Source organism: Phaethon aethereus (assembly GCF_964289735.1).
Source record: "Phaethon aethereus genome assembly, chromosome: 1".
Classification (NCBI taxonomy): Eukaryota; Metazoa; Chordata; class Aves; order Phaethontiformes; family Phaethontidae; genus Phaethon; species Phaethon aethereus.
This window is the reverse complement of record NC_138575.1, coordinates 58,421,774-58,435,111: the sequence shown is the minus strand read 5'-3', so window position 1 is coordinate 58,435,111 and position 13,338 is coordinate 58,421,774. Positions and strand designations below refer to the sequence as shown.

The 13,338-nt window shown below is 54.6% G+C and overlaps 1 protein-coding gene across 1 annotated transcript; it reads left to right on the top strand.

Annotated features, from left to right (window-relative positions):
* Nucleotides 1-6,801: 6,801 nt before the first annotated feature.
* On the top strand, nucleotides 6,802-12,591 carry KDELR3 (KDEL endoplasmic reticulum protein retention receptor 3; the record flags this gene model as incomplete). Its single annotated transcript, XM_082012587.1, has 5 exons — nucleotides 6,802-6,892; nucleotides 7,873-7,973; nucleotides 8,569-8,727; nucleotides 9,051-9,303; nucleotides 12,551-12,591. The coding sequence occupies 5 exons, from the start codon at nucleotides 6,802-6,804 to the stop codon at nucleotides 12,589-12,591; spliced, it is 645 nt and encodes a 214-aa protein (XP_081868713.1).
* Nucleotides 12,592-13,338: the final 747 nt, after the last annotated feature.

Below are 13,338 nucleotides of genomic sequence, written 5' to 3'. Positions count from 1 at the left end.
TGCCCTTCCCAGCACACCAGCACACCCCCCGTCAGGGTTGAGGGGAAGAAGGGAAGAAAGGAAGAAAGGAAAAAGGGAGAGGCCTCGGAGCCACCGTTTGCTTTGCCGTGGATGAAGCTGGGGCTGAGCAGTGGGGACAGGAGACTCCGGGCTGTTGGAAGAGGGGTTTGGTTGTCTCCAGGCAATTTGCACAGGAGGGAGGGTATCGGGGGCTGAAGGTGGAGCCAAGATGTCCGAGGTGACCTGCCTGCACCATGAAAACTTGCCTGCCGGCTCCCGCCCAGGCAGGGACGCCGGCCTTGCCAACAGGGAGCAAAGGCAGAGTTTCTCTGGCATTTTGCTCATGGCTTCCTCCTGAGCTCCTTCACCCAAACCCAGTATCCGGAAGACCCTTTGCACCGTGCCTATCTGGGGGATGTTGGACCACCAGCAGCAGGATCAGCCACACTGGGACTAGAAGAGCTGGAAGGCAAGGGAGAGGGGTGGCAGGTCTGGAGCCTGAAAAGCTCCATGGGCAGTGGGGGAGGCAACGTGGCTGCATCAGCCCTGGTCACACCCGAGCGCTGGGAGAACGGGTCTGCAGCTCAGTTCTTCTCCAGGAACCGGCCGGGACCATTGCCCACACGCTGCAGCAGAAGGAAAAGGCGAGCAAGACCCAGCCCTGGGCAAGAAGGTGCTAAGGAAACACGGGGAGCTGAAAAAATGAAGTTACCTGCAAAAAGCGGCCAAAGTCAGGGTGGCGAGGGGAGGGGAGGGAAGTTGGGGAGGTTTACAGGCAGGCGCCCACTCCTGCCCCTTGGCTCGTGGCCGCCCCGGTCTCCGTATGTGCATACACTATGCACACGGGCAACTTTATTATTCACTGGCACTCTCACATGAAGCCACGCATCTCTCCCTAAGTTATATTTATAGCTGTTCCTCAGAGCGAACACAGATGAAACAATACATTATTTTCCTAAGGGAAAAAAAACCCCTTCCCAGTCTGATGCCGGTGAGGGGAGCACCGCGCCCCGGCACCGCCTCTTACCCGGGTCCTGCCGAGGGCTGCCGCCTGCTCCAGCCGTGCCGAGCCAACATCAGAGGACAGGAAAAGCGGCCGGTTTCTCCATCTCACCATGAAGCATCTCAGCCGGACCAGAGGAATCGGGGAGTTCTCTCTGCAGCTCTTGCTCGCCTCTGGCTTGGGTTTTGGTTTTTTTTTCCCCTCCGAGGAGCTACTTCTCCGCTGCGACCTGCTCCTCTCCTAACTCTGCCCTGCCCACGCCAGCGCTCTCCTCCTGCCTCTGCCTCTCCTCAGCATTTTTCGCTCCCAGGAGCGTCCATCCCACGGAGCACTGATGTGCCTTCGCGGCTCGGCGACGGGTTCAGGTCTCCCCCTCCTGCCCGGCTCCCTCCTTCCCTGGCGTTATTTGCCCATGCCCCTCGCTTTCCCCCTGCTCTAGTCCCCAAATCCCCCCTCTCCCTTCCACTCTTCCTCCCTTTGCGCTCCGCTCCCTTTCCCTGGCTGCCTCTCCCCCTCGCTGATTGCTATGCAGTCGGTAGCTGAGAAGTCAGTAACTCTGTGGTAGGATCCAACAGCTTTCCGCTACTTTAGCCCATCCTCGCGTGTGAGCTCAGAGCGGCGGAGGCACCGCTGCTGCGGAGCCGCCATGGGGGAGACGAGAGCGCGACCATCGGCAGCGGGAAGGGGACGGCGGGGCCAACGGATGCCCCCGGGGAGGCACAAGGGGATGAAATATCCATGGCTGAGGTTTTTTTTCCACCTGCATCTGGGGTTCTGGGCTGAGACCTTGCCCTGAGGAAGGACCAGGCTCTCCCAGCTCGTGCAGGGTGTTTGCCATGGGGCATCACCTCCCCACATCCACAGCCCAGCCTCCCCACCCTGCAGTGCTGGGGCTGTCCTGCCAGGATGGGTGATGCCGGGGATGGGAGCGTGGGCAAGGAGGAACTGGCCCTGGGGGCTCCGGGATGGTGCATGGTTACCCCGCTGGGAAGCCCATCACAGAAACCTTCCCTGGGTCTCCATAGCCGGCAGCATCTCAGGGGCTTTGAAGAAATCACTTCTTGGTGGCAGGGCAAGGGGTCGGGGGACCCTATGGCAGCAAAGCCGGTGGCTGAAGAGGGCCCTGACCCCGCAGGTGTAGGCACAGGCTCCCAGGGTGGTAGGGTCCGTGGGCACCGTTTCCATCTCGGTGTCTCATCTGCCATCCCCAGTGTTAAGACCTGTGCTGGAAAGTCAAAAGAAGATCAAAGAAACACTTTTTTAGTGTCCTCTGGGTCCTGATCCTGCAGCGATCGTGACCCTCCTTCCCAAAATCATCCCCACAACCGCTGGCTCACGGGATGCTCAGACGAGCAGCTGCAAATGGGGAGTGTGGCAGCCTCCTGCACCAGCCAGCTCGCCCCAGCCCAACTGCAGCTGCTCCCCGACACTCGAACCGGCGTCCCGGGGAGCCGTGGCGCCCAGATGGAGTGGGACAGCCTGCTCCCTCCGTTCCCTCTGCAGCCGTCCCTACCGGGACCGTGTCCAGGTTCAGGGGGGGACTTATTTTCCCAAAAGCCCCGTCTCCAGGGCCTGTGGGGCTGCATCCCGAGAGCCACCGCCTGGGATCTGCGCAGGCGCCCCGTGGCAAAGCATAGCTGCCCTCCGGCACCACGACAGGCCTCTCCTCCCCAGGCGGTAAATGCATGAAGAAGCTGCTGAGACATCTTGCTCCTTCCCCGGGCGGGTGAAGCCGCTAGGCACCCATGTACCCCTGCAACCGCCTCAGCTTTGGGTTGGGGTTGACCCTCTCCGCCAGCTCCCCTCAATACCTCGCCGCGTTTCCCTCCGCCTGGGCAGCGGGAGGAAGAATCACTGCACCTTGCGCGTGGCAAGAGGTCAAGAGGCGGCCGGCACAGCCGGCGCCGACGGGAGGGATGTGGGGACGTTGCATCGAGGATGCCACCAGCCCCTCGCTGTCCTTGTGGCCCTGGGGTGCCGCTCCCCGGCGGCGGGGTGGCTCACACTCGCCACCCCTGCCCGTCTCCATCGGTACCGTCTTTAATAAGAAGCGTGGAATATTTTAGCACCTATGGAAAAGCCACCACAGACGGTGGTGGCAGCCGTTGCCAGGGAGACGGTCCCAAAAATAGCCCCATTCCGCCAACCTTTCCCGATGCTGCTGTGGGGATGGGGGAGGCAGAGGGATGGAGACACAGAGGGATGGAAGGGTGGAGGGATGGATAGAGGGATGGAGGAAAGGAGGGAAAGAGGGATGGAGGAATGGATGGTGGAATGGATGGGGGGATGGAGAGAGATGGAGGGACAGAGGGATGGATGGAGAGGGATGGAGGGGTGGATGGAGGGGGGAGCAGGAGCTCCCAGGGAGGTGAGCAAGCACTGCCTGACCACTCCCTGGGGATGAAGACAAGCATAACCACCGTGCCAGCAGCCCCCGCTTGGGCACCTGCAGTCCCGCTTTTCTGAGACACCAGCTAAGCCGGCACAAGCCCTCGAGCCCTCTCTGCCCAGGGCAGGTCTGACTTTGAGTGTTTAAACCAGACAACACAGTTTTGGGCTCCTTAGCACCTGCCAGGCTCCCTCTGCCATCCTCTTCTGACTGTCCCATCTCTGTCCCCAGTGCTCCAGAACTGCCCCAGTCACAGGGCCAGAGGTGGCCTGAGACGGAGGTGGCCCATGGGGCTCACCCTGCACCACGTCCCCCTGCCCCTCCTGGGATGCTGAATCGCTTCCCTCTCTGGGCCCGCTCTGGGATGAATCCTGGGGGCTGCCCGCCCTTCTGGGGGGTCTGGGTGTGGCCTGAGCCACAGCCTGCAGCAGAAATGGAGGGGGAGTCCTGGCTGAGAACCCACAGGAGCAAAAGCACGGAAGCCTTCCTGGTGGCAGGACACAAATGCTCCAGCGAGAAGGAAACCCCCTCTGCCCCTCTTCTCACGCCATCGTCGCCTCGCAGGACAGGCAGAGGTGGGGACGGGCCCTCAACAGAGCTGCTGCTGCCGCCTGGACCAGGGGCTCTGCAGGAGAAGGAGCCTCCCAGACCAGTGAAAGCAGAGAGGGAAACCCAAAAATAGAACTAAAGGGGGAGGGGGAGGAAAAAAACCTCAACAACCCCAAATTCCTGTTTTTAATGCCAAATCCCAGCTCGTTTGCCTCCCTGTCACCCTGGCGACATTCCTTGCGGTCACCATGGAAACGGGAGGCATGGAGAGAGCATCACCATGTGGGGCAGTGGCAGCACCCGGCATTATTTTGGGAGGCAGGGAGACACCCGGTGCAAGGCGCTTCGTGTTGTGGCAAGGAGGGAAGGTTTATTTTTACTTGCTCCCGCTTCATGTGCCAGTTTTTCCTTCTCTAAGTGTCCGGGTGCCCCTCGCCCTCCTGGCAGCCTTCCCACGGCCCTCCCGCTGCCACACAAGGATGTCCCACGGGGACACCCCAGCCCCACCACCGTCTCCCAGATGGGTGAGCTTGGCTGGGCTGCTTTGGTGAAGTCCCTCTGATGGTCACCTAACATGGCGGTTCCTGGTGCCACGGCAGGAGATAACGCTGTGGCCTGGGGCCGATCAGCTCTTCTTGGGAAGGTGCAAGATGAAGAGAATAAACCTTTGCCATCCACAACAGTCTTGCCCCTCCGCAGGAGGCTTCATCCCCTGGGTGGATGAAGCATCCCCCAAGAAGCTGTGAAGAGGAGCGGTGGGATCAGAGGATGATGAGGGGTCTCAGACATTGAGCCCCAGGGACTTGGAAGGGGATCTGTCAGCACAGAGGACCCTAAATCTGTTCTCCCAAAACCTCCCATCCCTGCTCCTTGGCTCCAACCTCTCCCTGCCCATCTGTGAAAGGACCTGGGATGCCAGGGACCTGCTGGGCCACCGGGGCTGGAGCTTGGCTTTCACCAGCACCCGCATGGCCTTGCAGAGCCCTGCTGAAACCGCTCCGATGGCTGGAGACCCCAATTTCAGCCAGTCCCTACCCCATCGCTCCTTCACCCACACTCTCCTTTGGTCTAACCTGCACTTCTCCCACCGCACCGGCCTCTGCCTCCTGCTCTGGTGGGGGCCGGCGGGGCGCTCCCCGGTTTTGCAGGGCCGGGCGGGTATTTCCCGGTCCGGCCTGGCAACGCGGCTGGAAAAGCCTGGCGCGGCAGGCGCTGGAGCGGCGGAGAGGGAAAACACGGCAGCCAGCCTAATGGGCAGAGGGGAAATGTATGCAAATGTATTCAGAAAGGAATCCGGTGATGCTAATGGACTTGTTAGTCCTCTCCGTAAGCACCGGGAATAATATTTTTACACTTTGATCATTAAGGATTTCACACCAAGCAAGCCCGTAAGGACCTGCCGAGGGAGGGAGGCGCGGAGGAGAGGGCCGCAGGTGGCAGCTGGGGACAGGGCGGGCTGGCCCCCAGGCAGGAGCAGGCGGGGTCACACAACCCTCGAGTAACCAAATTAGACCCACGGCCAGATGCGATTTGCTTGGGGACAAGGTGACGAATTAAAAACATCCCTTTGGCTGTATTAAGGCAGCTTTATATCAGTGATTAGATAACGAATGTCTAATGGCCGGGTCCTCATGCGGAGGTCCCCTCGCGCTGCCGTCGGACACGTGTAACCACAGCCGCAAGGACAAGGTGCATCCCAACCAAGCTGGCCGCCCAGGGCTGCTTCTGAACAGATTAAAACTTTATAACCATCACTACTAAGCTTGTTTCTGTGAAATCTATAAAAATGGCAGTACCTATGCACTGCTTTCATGCAACACACGTATTACATCCTTTGTAATCTACTTGCAGGAATCCAGCACTAATACTTTCAGCGATGTTTGTTTCAAACCAGCCCTTGGGAGGATTCTGGGAGGAAAAAGATAATTTTTTTTTTCTCCTCCAAGCGGGGCTGGGCTCTGGGATCCGCACCCAGAGAGACAGGACACCCGCAGGTGGGGGCGGCTGGTGGGGGGCTGCCAGGGAACGGCTCTGCACGACCTGCCACGGGAGGGAGAGGGTCAGGGTGGGATGTGGCACGCAGCCGCAGCAGCCCGACAGCTCAGATCTCTTCCCGCTGCTTTGTTTGCTCGAGGAGACAAGGTGGAGCACCAGGGAGAAGGTGCCGGAAGCGGGACGGGGCCGGGAAGGGCAAAGGGCAGGAGGCCGCTGGCTGGGCGCAGGACAGAAGTTAACGCACCCAGAGGGAACGTCCCTGAGAGCGCAGCCCTCGCCAGAGGGTGCGTCCCCGCGGCCAGAGGATGAGGATCCCTTTCGCTCTGCCTTTTCCCCTTTAACGACACTTCCGCGTGTAACTTGAGACAAGTTGGGGAAGAAAAAAGAGGAAGGGAAAAAAAAGAAAAAGGGAAAAATAGTGCAGTTATTCCCGCCTCCGCCTCCTCCTCCCTCTCCTCCCCGGCCAGCCAGGAGCCACGTCACCGTCACCCAGCGCTGGTTTCGGGGCTGCTCAGCAGGCTCAGCCTGGGGCTTTCCAGGCGACAAACCCCAACTTTCAGCCTGGAGCGAGGAGAGGAAGGCCCTGGGTGGGGAGAGAGAAAATCCATCTTGGGAGAAAAGTAAGCAAGGGAGACTTCCAGCTCAAGCGCGTGGCAGGGGAAAGGCGCTTGCGGCCAGGGGAGAGGGGAGCCTGAACTTTCCTCCACCAGAGGAGAGGGCTCCGTAGTGGGGAAGAAAGGAGAGTTGAGCCGGAGGAGAGCGTTTGCTCGGTTGAGGCTCAGGAGGGAAAAATTCCCTGCCCTCTCCCTCCCTGCCTGCAGAAAGCACCCCCCTCCCTTTGCCCCAGAGGAGCCCCCCCAGCACCATGAACGTCTTCCGCATCCTGGGGGATGTCTCCCACTTGCTGGCCATCATCATCCTCCTGATGAAGATCCAGAAGTCCAAGTCCTGCGCCGGTGAGTGCCCCCATTTCCCAGGGAAATAGGGGGGGACCTTCTCGGAGGGCAGCTCAGCGAGGGGTGCAAGTGGAATGGTGGCCGAAAAGGCTAGCAATAGCCTGTGTAAGCTGGCGGCCCTCGCCGGTGGGCTCTTTTGAGGGAAGTCATCCTCCTCTGGGAGGTGTCCCTGCGAGGCGGAGAGGGCTGCCTTGGGAGGATGTGATGTGGCAAGGCGCACGGCCTCGGGCAGGTGTTGGTGTCAAGGTGGCGAAGCGGAAGGGAGGGCAGCAAAGCTGGATCCCAGGAGATGGAAGACGAGCGTGAAAGGTTGTGGTGGCACCAAAACCGATGACCTCGAGAGAAAGCTGCTTTAGGCCGGAGGTCCTGCCAGCAGGTGGGCAAGTACCAGAGGCTGCCCCGTCCCTGCGTGAGGAAATCAGGGCAGCAGTTTCTGGCAGGAGGGTTTTGTGCAGAGTTCACGGTTTCCTCCACAAGAGACTGTGGGGCTGGGCTGTAGCACCGCAGCCATTATCACAGGTAGAAAAATGGGCGGGTTGGTCTGCCTCTTCCCACCAGCGGTGACTAAGCTCCATCAGCATCCCCAGGCCGGTCCCTGATCCCGCAGCTCTTCCCTGGCGTGGCAGGTTCACATCACACAACCCCCTGGCAACATGGGCAGGCGAAGGGGGTGAGGGAGGGAAGGGAAAGGCATTTTGATGACAATAAGGACTGAACTGGCCAAAGCAGTAAACGTGACCACTGAGCGCTGGTCCCTACGACCCAAGGCAGGGCTCAGGGATGTCAGCCCTGTTACTTGGGAGACTCCAGCCAGTCCTGGGCTAGGTTTAGAGCCACCACCGGACCTAGACACCAGACCAGGCTCACAAAGCAACATGCATATATACAACTGCTTCCAAAGAAGGTGTAAGGGGAAACCACCATCCTAAGGGTCCTTCCTCTCATCTGCCTTACCTTCCTTTCTTCTCACTGCCATGCAGGTATCTCTGGGAAGAGTCAGATTCTTTTCGCCCTCGTCTTCACAACCCGCTATCTGGACCTGTTCACCATCTTCATCTCTGTCTATAACACTGTGATGAAGGTAAGGAGAGGGCAGTGTGGAAGCAGAGGTTCCCCTCAGGTCACCATGGTTTCTTAGGGAAGTGAGGGTACCCTCATACAGTAAGGTTTTCAGCCAGAGGGAAGAAGCAATTCCATCTTCTTCACCTGTCACCAGTGCTACAGGGGGTGACACAGGAAGGGTGGATAAAGATGCTTCTTTTGGCATCACCAGCTCTCCGCTGACCCCAAAAAACCCTCACCACAGTCAGTGAGTGAGCTGAGCCCACCACATTTAGTACCACCAAAACCAGAACAAGACATCATGAATCGCAGCAGGAACTTTAACAGATGGCTGCCACCAAGCCAGCCTCTTCACACAGAGCCCTAGAAGGCTCAAGCAAGCATGATCCTCATGGTGGGACAATCTTTAGTTGACCGCTGGAGTATCTCCAGTAGAAGTCAATCCACAAGCCAGTGCAGAAAAAGCACTCACCGCTATGTCACCCTGGCACAGCCCCACCAGAACCTGCTTAAAAGATGTGGCAAAGCCATCCTCTCTTCAAGCACGGAAGGTGTAATCACAGGTAAGGTCTTACCTTCCTTCCCTTCCCTGAGGTCTCCCCTCCTTCCCACAGGTCATTTTTTTGATATGTGCCTACATCACCGTGTACATGATCTACGTGAAATTCCGGAAAACGTTCGACAGTGAGAATGACTCCTTTCGCCTCGAGTTCCTGCTGGTCCCTGTCATAGGTCTGTCGTTTCTGGAGAACCACAGCTTCACCCCGTTGGAGGTAAGGAAAACCTGAGGCAGGAAAGGGGAGGGGAAATAGCAGCCTGACATCATGCAGCAGGGCAAGCAGCATAGTGAAGAGCTGAGATTTTTAACAGCAAAAGCGGGAAAGGCAAGGCTGGCGGGCCTTGAAGACCGCACCATCTATAGAGCAGCTCAGTGCTGCCTCCGCTCAGTCCCAGCACAGCGGGCTCATTTTCCCCAACTCCAGCAGCACTGCTCATCCCACTCGCACGTTGGTGCTCTGCCAAATGAAAGCTTTGGCTCTTAATGCATATTAACCGGCACCAAGACTCTCCCCTGCCTTCATTTTGCATCTCTCAGATACTCTGGACCTTCTCCATCTACCTGGAGTCCGTGGCTATCCTTCCTCAGCTATTCATGATCAGCAAGACGGGGGAAGCAGAGACCATCACGACACACTACCTTTTCTTCCTGGGCCTCTACCGCGCTCTCTACATTGCCAACTGGGTCTGGCGCTACTACACGGAGAGTTTCTACGACCAGATCGCTGTCGTTTCCGGAGTGGTACAAACCATCTTCTACTGTGACTTCTTCTATCTCTATGTCACCAAAGGTAGGTAAAGGGCTTGGTATAAATTCGTAAATATTCATTCAGCTGTCTTGCAACATACAGTGGAGCTGCAGCCTGCTGTCCGTTAATCCTTAAGTGGTTTTGGTTTTTTTGATGCATTTGTGATGCACATTGTCCACCTAAAATCCAGCTTAAAACATGTATCTGTTGAACGCAAGTGGTCATTCCTGCTCACAAGGCTCCAGACAGGCATGTGAAACAGAAGTGGAAGTTAAACCAGAGCTAAGCCTGGTTTAACCCCACCTAGGGAAGTTAACAGTTGAGGTACATTCAACTGAAAGATTATGAATCACACAAAAAAGCCTGGTGGGGGGGGGGGTAAATAGCTGTAGGCAGACAACATACCTGAGAAAGCAACTGCAGACATATGGACATATTATTAAGCCTGCTTTTTCTTTTGATGGAAAAGATGTAACATTCCCAAGAACTGATTCTGTAGGAAGACAGGCATCTGCACATACAAGACACCCATTCCCATTTCCCAAAATCAGAAGCCTCTTCCATTTCAGCACCATGCTTTGGTAAATGGCTACATACCAGAGCTGACAAGGGCATCAAGGGCATAAAATTTGATAGAACACACTAGAGTTTGCTGAGGCTGAGGTACACTTTAAAACACTTTCCTGTTGAGGAGGATGGAATTTGATGAAATCTAGCTGAGCGAACAAGTATTTTCTTCTTTCTTCACATTCCTGAACTAGTCTGCCAAAAGCAATAGTGATAGCCCGCATTTGTTGTTTGGAGGGATGGGTCTTTGGTAGCTTCATGCAATATACCTGCTGCAAGAGAGGTGAGAGGAGCACTGAGCAGGTGGCTGGCCCTGGCAGATTAGGACTTCCTTCTATTGTTAAAACATTTTTGTAGCCAGAAAAGTACTGTACTTTGTAAAACTGCCATCAAGGTGCTCCACGTCAATTCCTTTTTTTTTTTGCCTCCAAACTAATTTCCATTTTAGCTTCACTCAATTCATGTGTCCCGTGTCCTGTATTTTGTGAGAAATCCATACACTTTGTAGTTGTGGATGGTGGAACAAAACGGGGGGAGAACAACTGCTGGCTTTCAGTCTTACATTGCTAGTGATAAAACTGCAGAATTTAGATGATACAGGAGGCAGAAGAAAAAACATTCATCCCTGGGACATCACAGCAGGAAGAGAATTGCTTTGGGTTTTGTTTTTTTCTTTTACACAAATGTTCTGGATCATGGGAGAGGAAGGTTGAAGATATGCAAATGCTTTGCAGTCATTTATGAAAATCAGCAATATTATAGCAGGTTGCATCTCTCTTATAGTTTTGAAAAAAAAAATCTTTTCAAAACATTTCTAAGAGAGAAGTGCTCAGACAAAAGGACAGCAATGCTGCAAAAAAAGCAAGGATGTGTTATGTAAAGAAATGTATTTAATAAGACTTCAGAGCCTATACCAAAGCATTGTAAAGGGATTTTTATAGAATGCAACTTCTCTTTATCTTGTTTTCAAAACTAGATGAGCTCCTTTCTGTTTAACACAAGGACCTGAAAGACATTCCGAGGGAGCTTTCAGCTCCCAAAGCTTGTATTTCACAGAATGGCTGAGGTTGGGAGCAACAGGGGGGAATCATCTAATCCACTCCCCTGCTCACAGCAGGCTCACCTACAGCAGGTTGTCCAAGGTCCTGCCCAGTCAGGTTTTGAGTATCTCCAGGATGGAGGCACCACAGCCTCTCTGGGTAATGCATGCCTGTGTCTCACCACCCACACTATAAAAAAAATTTTTTTATGTTTAAGTGGAATTTCCCATTGCCCCTTTCCCTGTCACCAGACTCCACTAAGCAGAGTCTGGGTCTGTCTCCTTTACTCCTCCCATCAGGCATTTATACACATGGGCAAGATCCCCCTCAGCCTTCTCCAGGCTGAGCAGTCTCAGGTCTCAGCCTGCGCTCTTACATTGGATCCTGTAAGTCCCTTAACCATCCTCATGGTCTTTCTGGATTTGCTCCAGTATGTCCCAGTCCCTTCTACTGGGAGCCCAGAGCTGGACCCATTGCTCCAGCTGTGGCATCACCAGGGCTGAGTAGAGAGGAAGGACCATCTCCCTCAATCTGTGGGCAATACAGCTTAGGAGGCTGTCTGCATTCTTTGACACGAGGGCATGTTGGTGGCTCACGTTCAACTTGGTGTCCACCAGCGCACCCAGGGCCTTTTCTGCCAAGCCGCTTTCCAGCTAGGCAGCCCCCAGCACATAGTGCTGCATTGCGTTGTTCCACCCCAGGTGCAGGAGATGGCATTTCCCTTTGCTGACCTTCATGAGGTCCCCACCAGCCCATTTCTCCAGTCTGGCACAGTCCCTCTGACCCCATCTGGTGTATCAGCCACTCCCCTCCACTGTGCATCATCAGCCAATCACCGAGGGCACACTCTGCCCTTCCCTCTGGCACCGAACGACGATGACATGGAGCAGTACCGGCCCCGGTACCCACCCCTGGGGTACACCAGCAGTACCAGGCCGACAGCTGACCTCTGCACCACTGACCACCACACAGACAGGGCAGCCACTTCTCCATCCACCTCATCCAAGCCTACAGGCCCCTGCCATCTCCCAGAGACCTCCCATCCCAGCTTACAGACCAGATGAGATGGTGCAGGCTCAGGGGGGGTCTGGCCACAGACCAATTTATTCAGGCCATGTTCTCTATTAAAAGGAGGGGGAATGCACTGGGGATAGAACAGGAGACTCAACACTACATAATCAGGAAAAAAAAGGGGAAATTAAGAGGGTCCATGCATGAGAAAAAGTAACCACAGAAGAGGGAACAAGAACTTTCTCCTTTATGTAGGAAAATATTCTACTGTGAGAATAAACAGGTTGTAGATTTACCCCCCGCCCCTTAGAAGCAATTTTGTAGTGGCTGTCTCCCATCAAGGATCATGAATTCTCCCGTTCTCCCACTTCCTTAATTTTACCCTTCTCACTAAATTCTTAGATACCTCTTCCACAATGAACAGGATGCTCTAGAGCTGTTAGCAAGCAGTTATGTTACCTGAAGACCAGCTTTGTTCCTACTAGCCTACTATAGCACAGGGAGGATGCCCAAGGCGGCCTATTCGGTAGCCGGAATCTCACTGCTGTTTGCAAACCTGGCAACCCACCATCTAGCACTCAAAATAGCAAGGTCGAAAGAAAAATATTTGTTGAAGCAATGAAAAGTTATTTCCCCAAAGTTCCTTCATTACCTTCTCTTTCTCTTTGCAGTCCTAAAAGGAAAGAAGCTAAGTCTTCCCATGCCTGTTTGAAGACATTTCCACAAACAACGTAAGAAATTCTGAAGATTAAGCTCTTAAGATCACAGCTTTTCTTTCCTGGCCCTTTTTGACGAACGGATGGTCAGCCGAGTTTCACTCCAGTGCCAGGAAGACAATGAGGCCTGGAAAGCAGATACGCTTTTCATCCACATGAGACTTTCCCTCTTTTTTTTTTTAATTTCTTCTTACTTGAATTTGGTGCTAGTAAGTAGTGCTGGACAATACCAAAGTAGTACAAATTCTTCTCTCCCGGCTCTTCCCAGCATCTACCTCCAAAACATGCCTCCACCTTGACCCTGAGGCAGCACAAGGAGTATAAGGGAAATTGTAACTACCACTTTTAGTTCTTCAGTCCTTTAATGAGTACCTATGGTAAAGGGAACATGGTACTATTAAGTCTGGTAATAGACACAAAATGCCACTGACCACACATGGCCGCATCTGACACAGCAGACACTACAAACTATGACTTAAACGCTGTAAGAACCAACATCGTCCCAAAAATTAACTCTGCCTGACCCCCATTCTATTCAAGCCCTGTAACATTCAGGAAAATACATTCCCTTCGAAGGACATGAATCTTCCAGTTCCACAGGTATTCAAACAACTCTCCCACTCACTGACTCGCAGTGACAGTTCCTCCCATTTGCTACAAATGGGGATCATTCAAATTAAAATTCAGTGGGTTGCCAACAGGCATTTCCAACTCCTTGAATTTGACCCTTTCTTTTTTTTTTT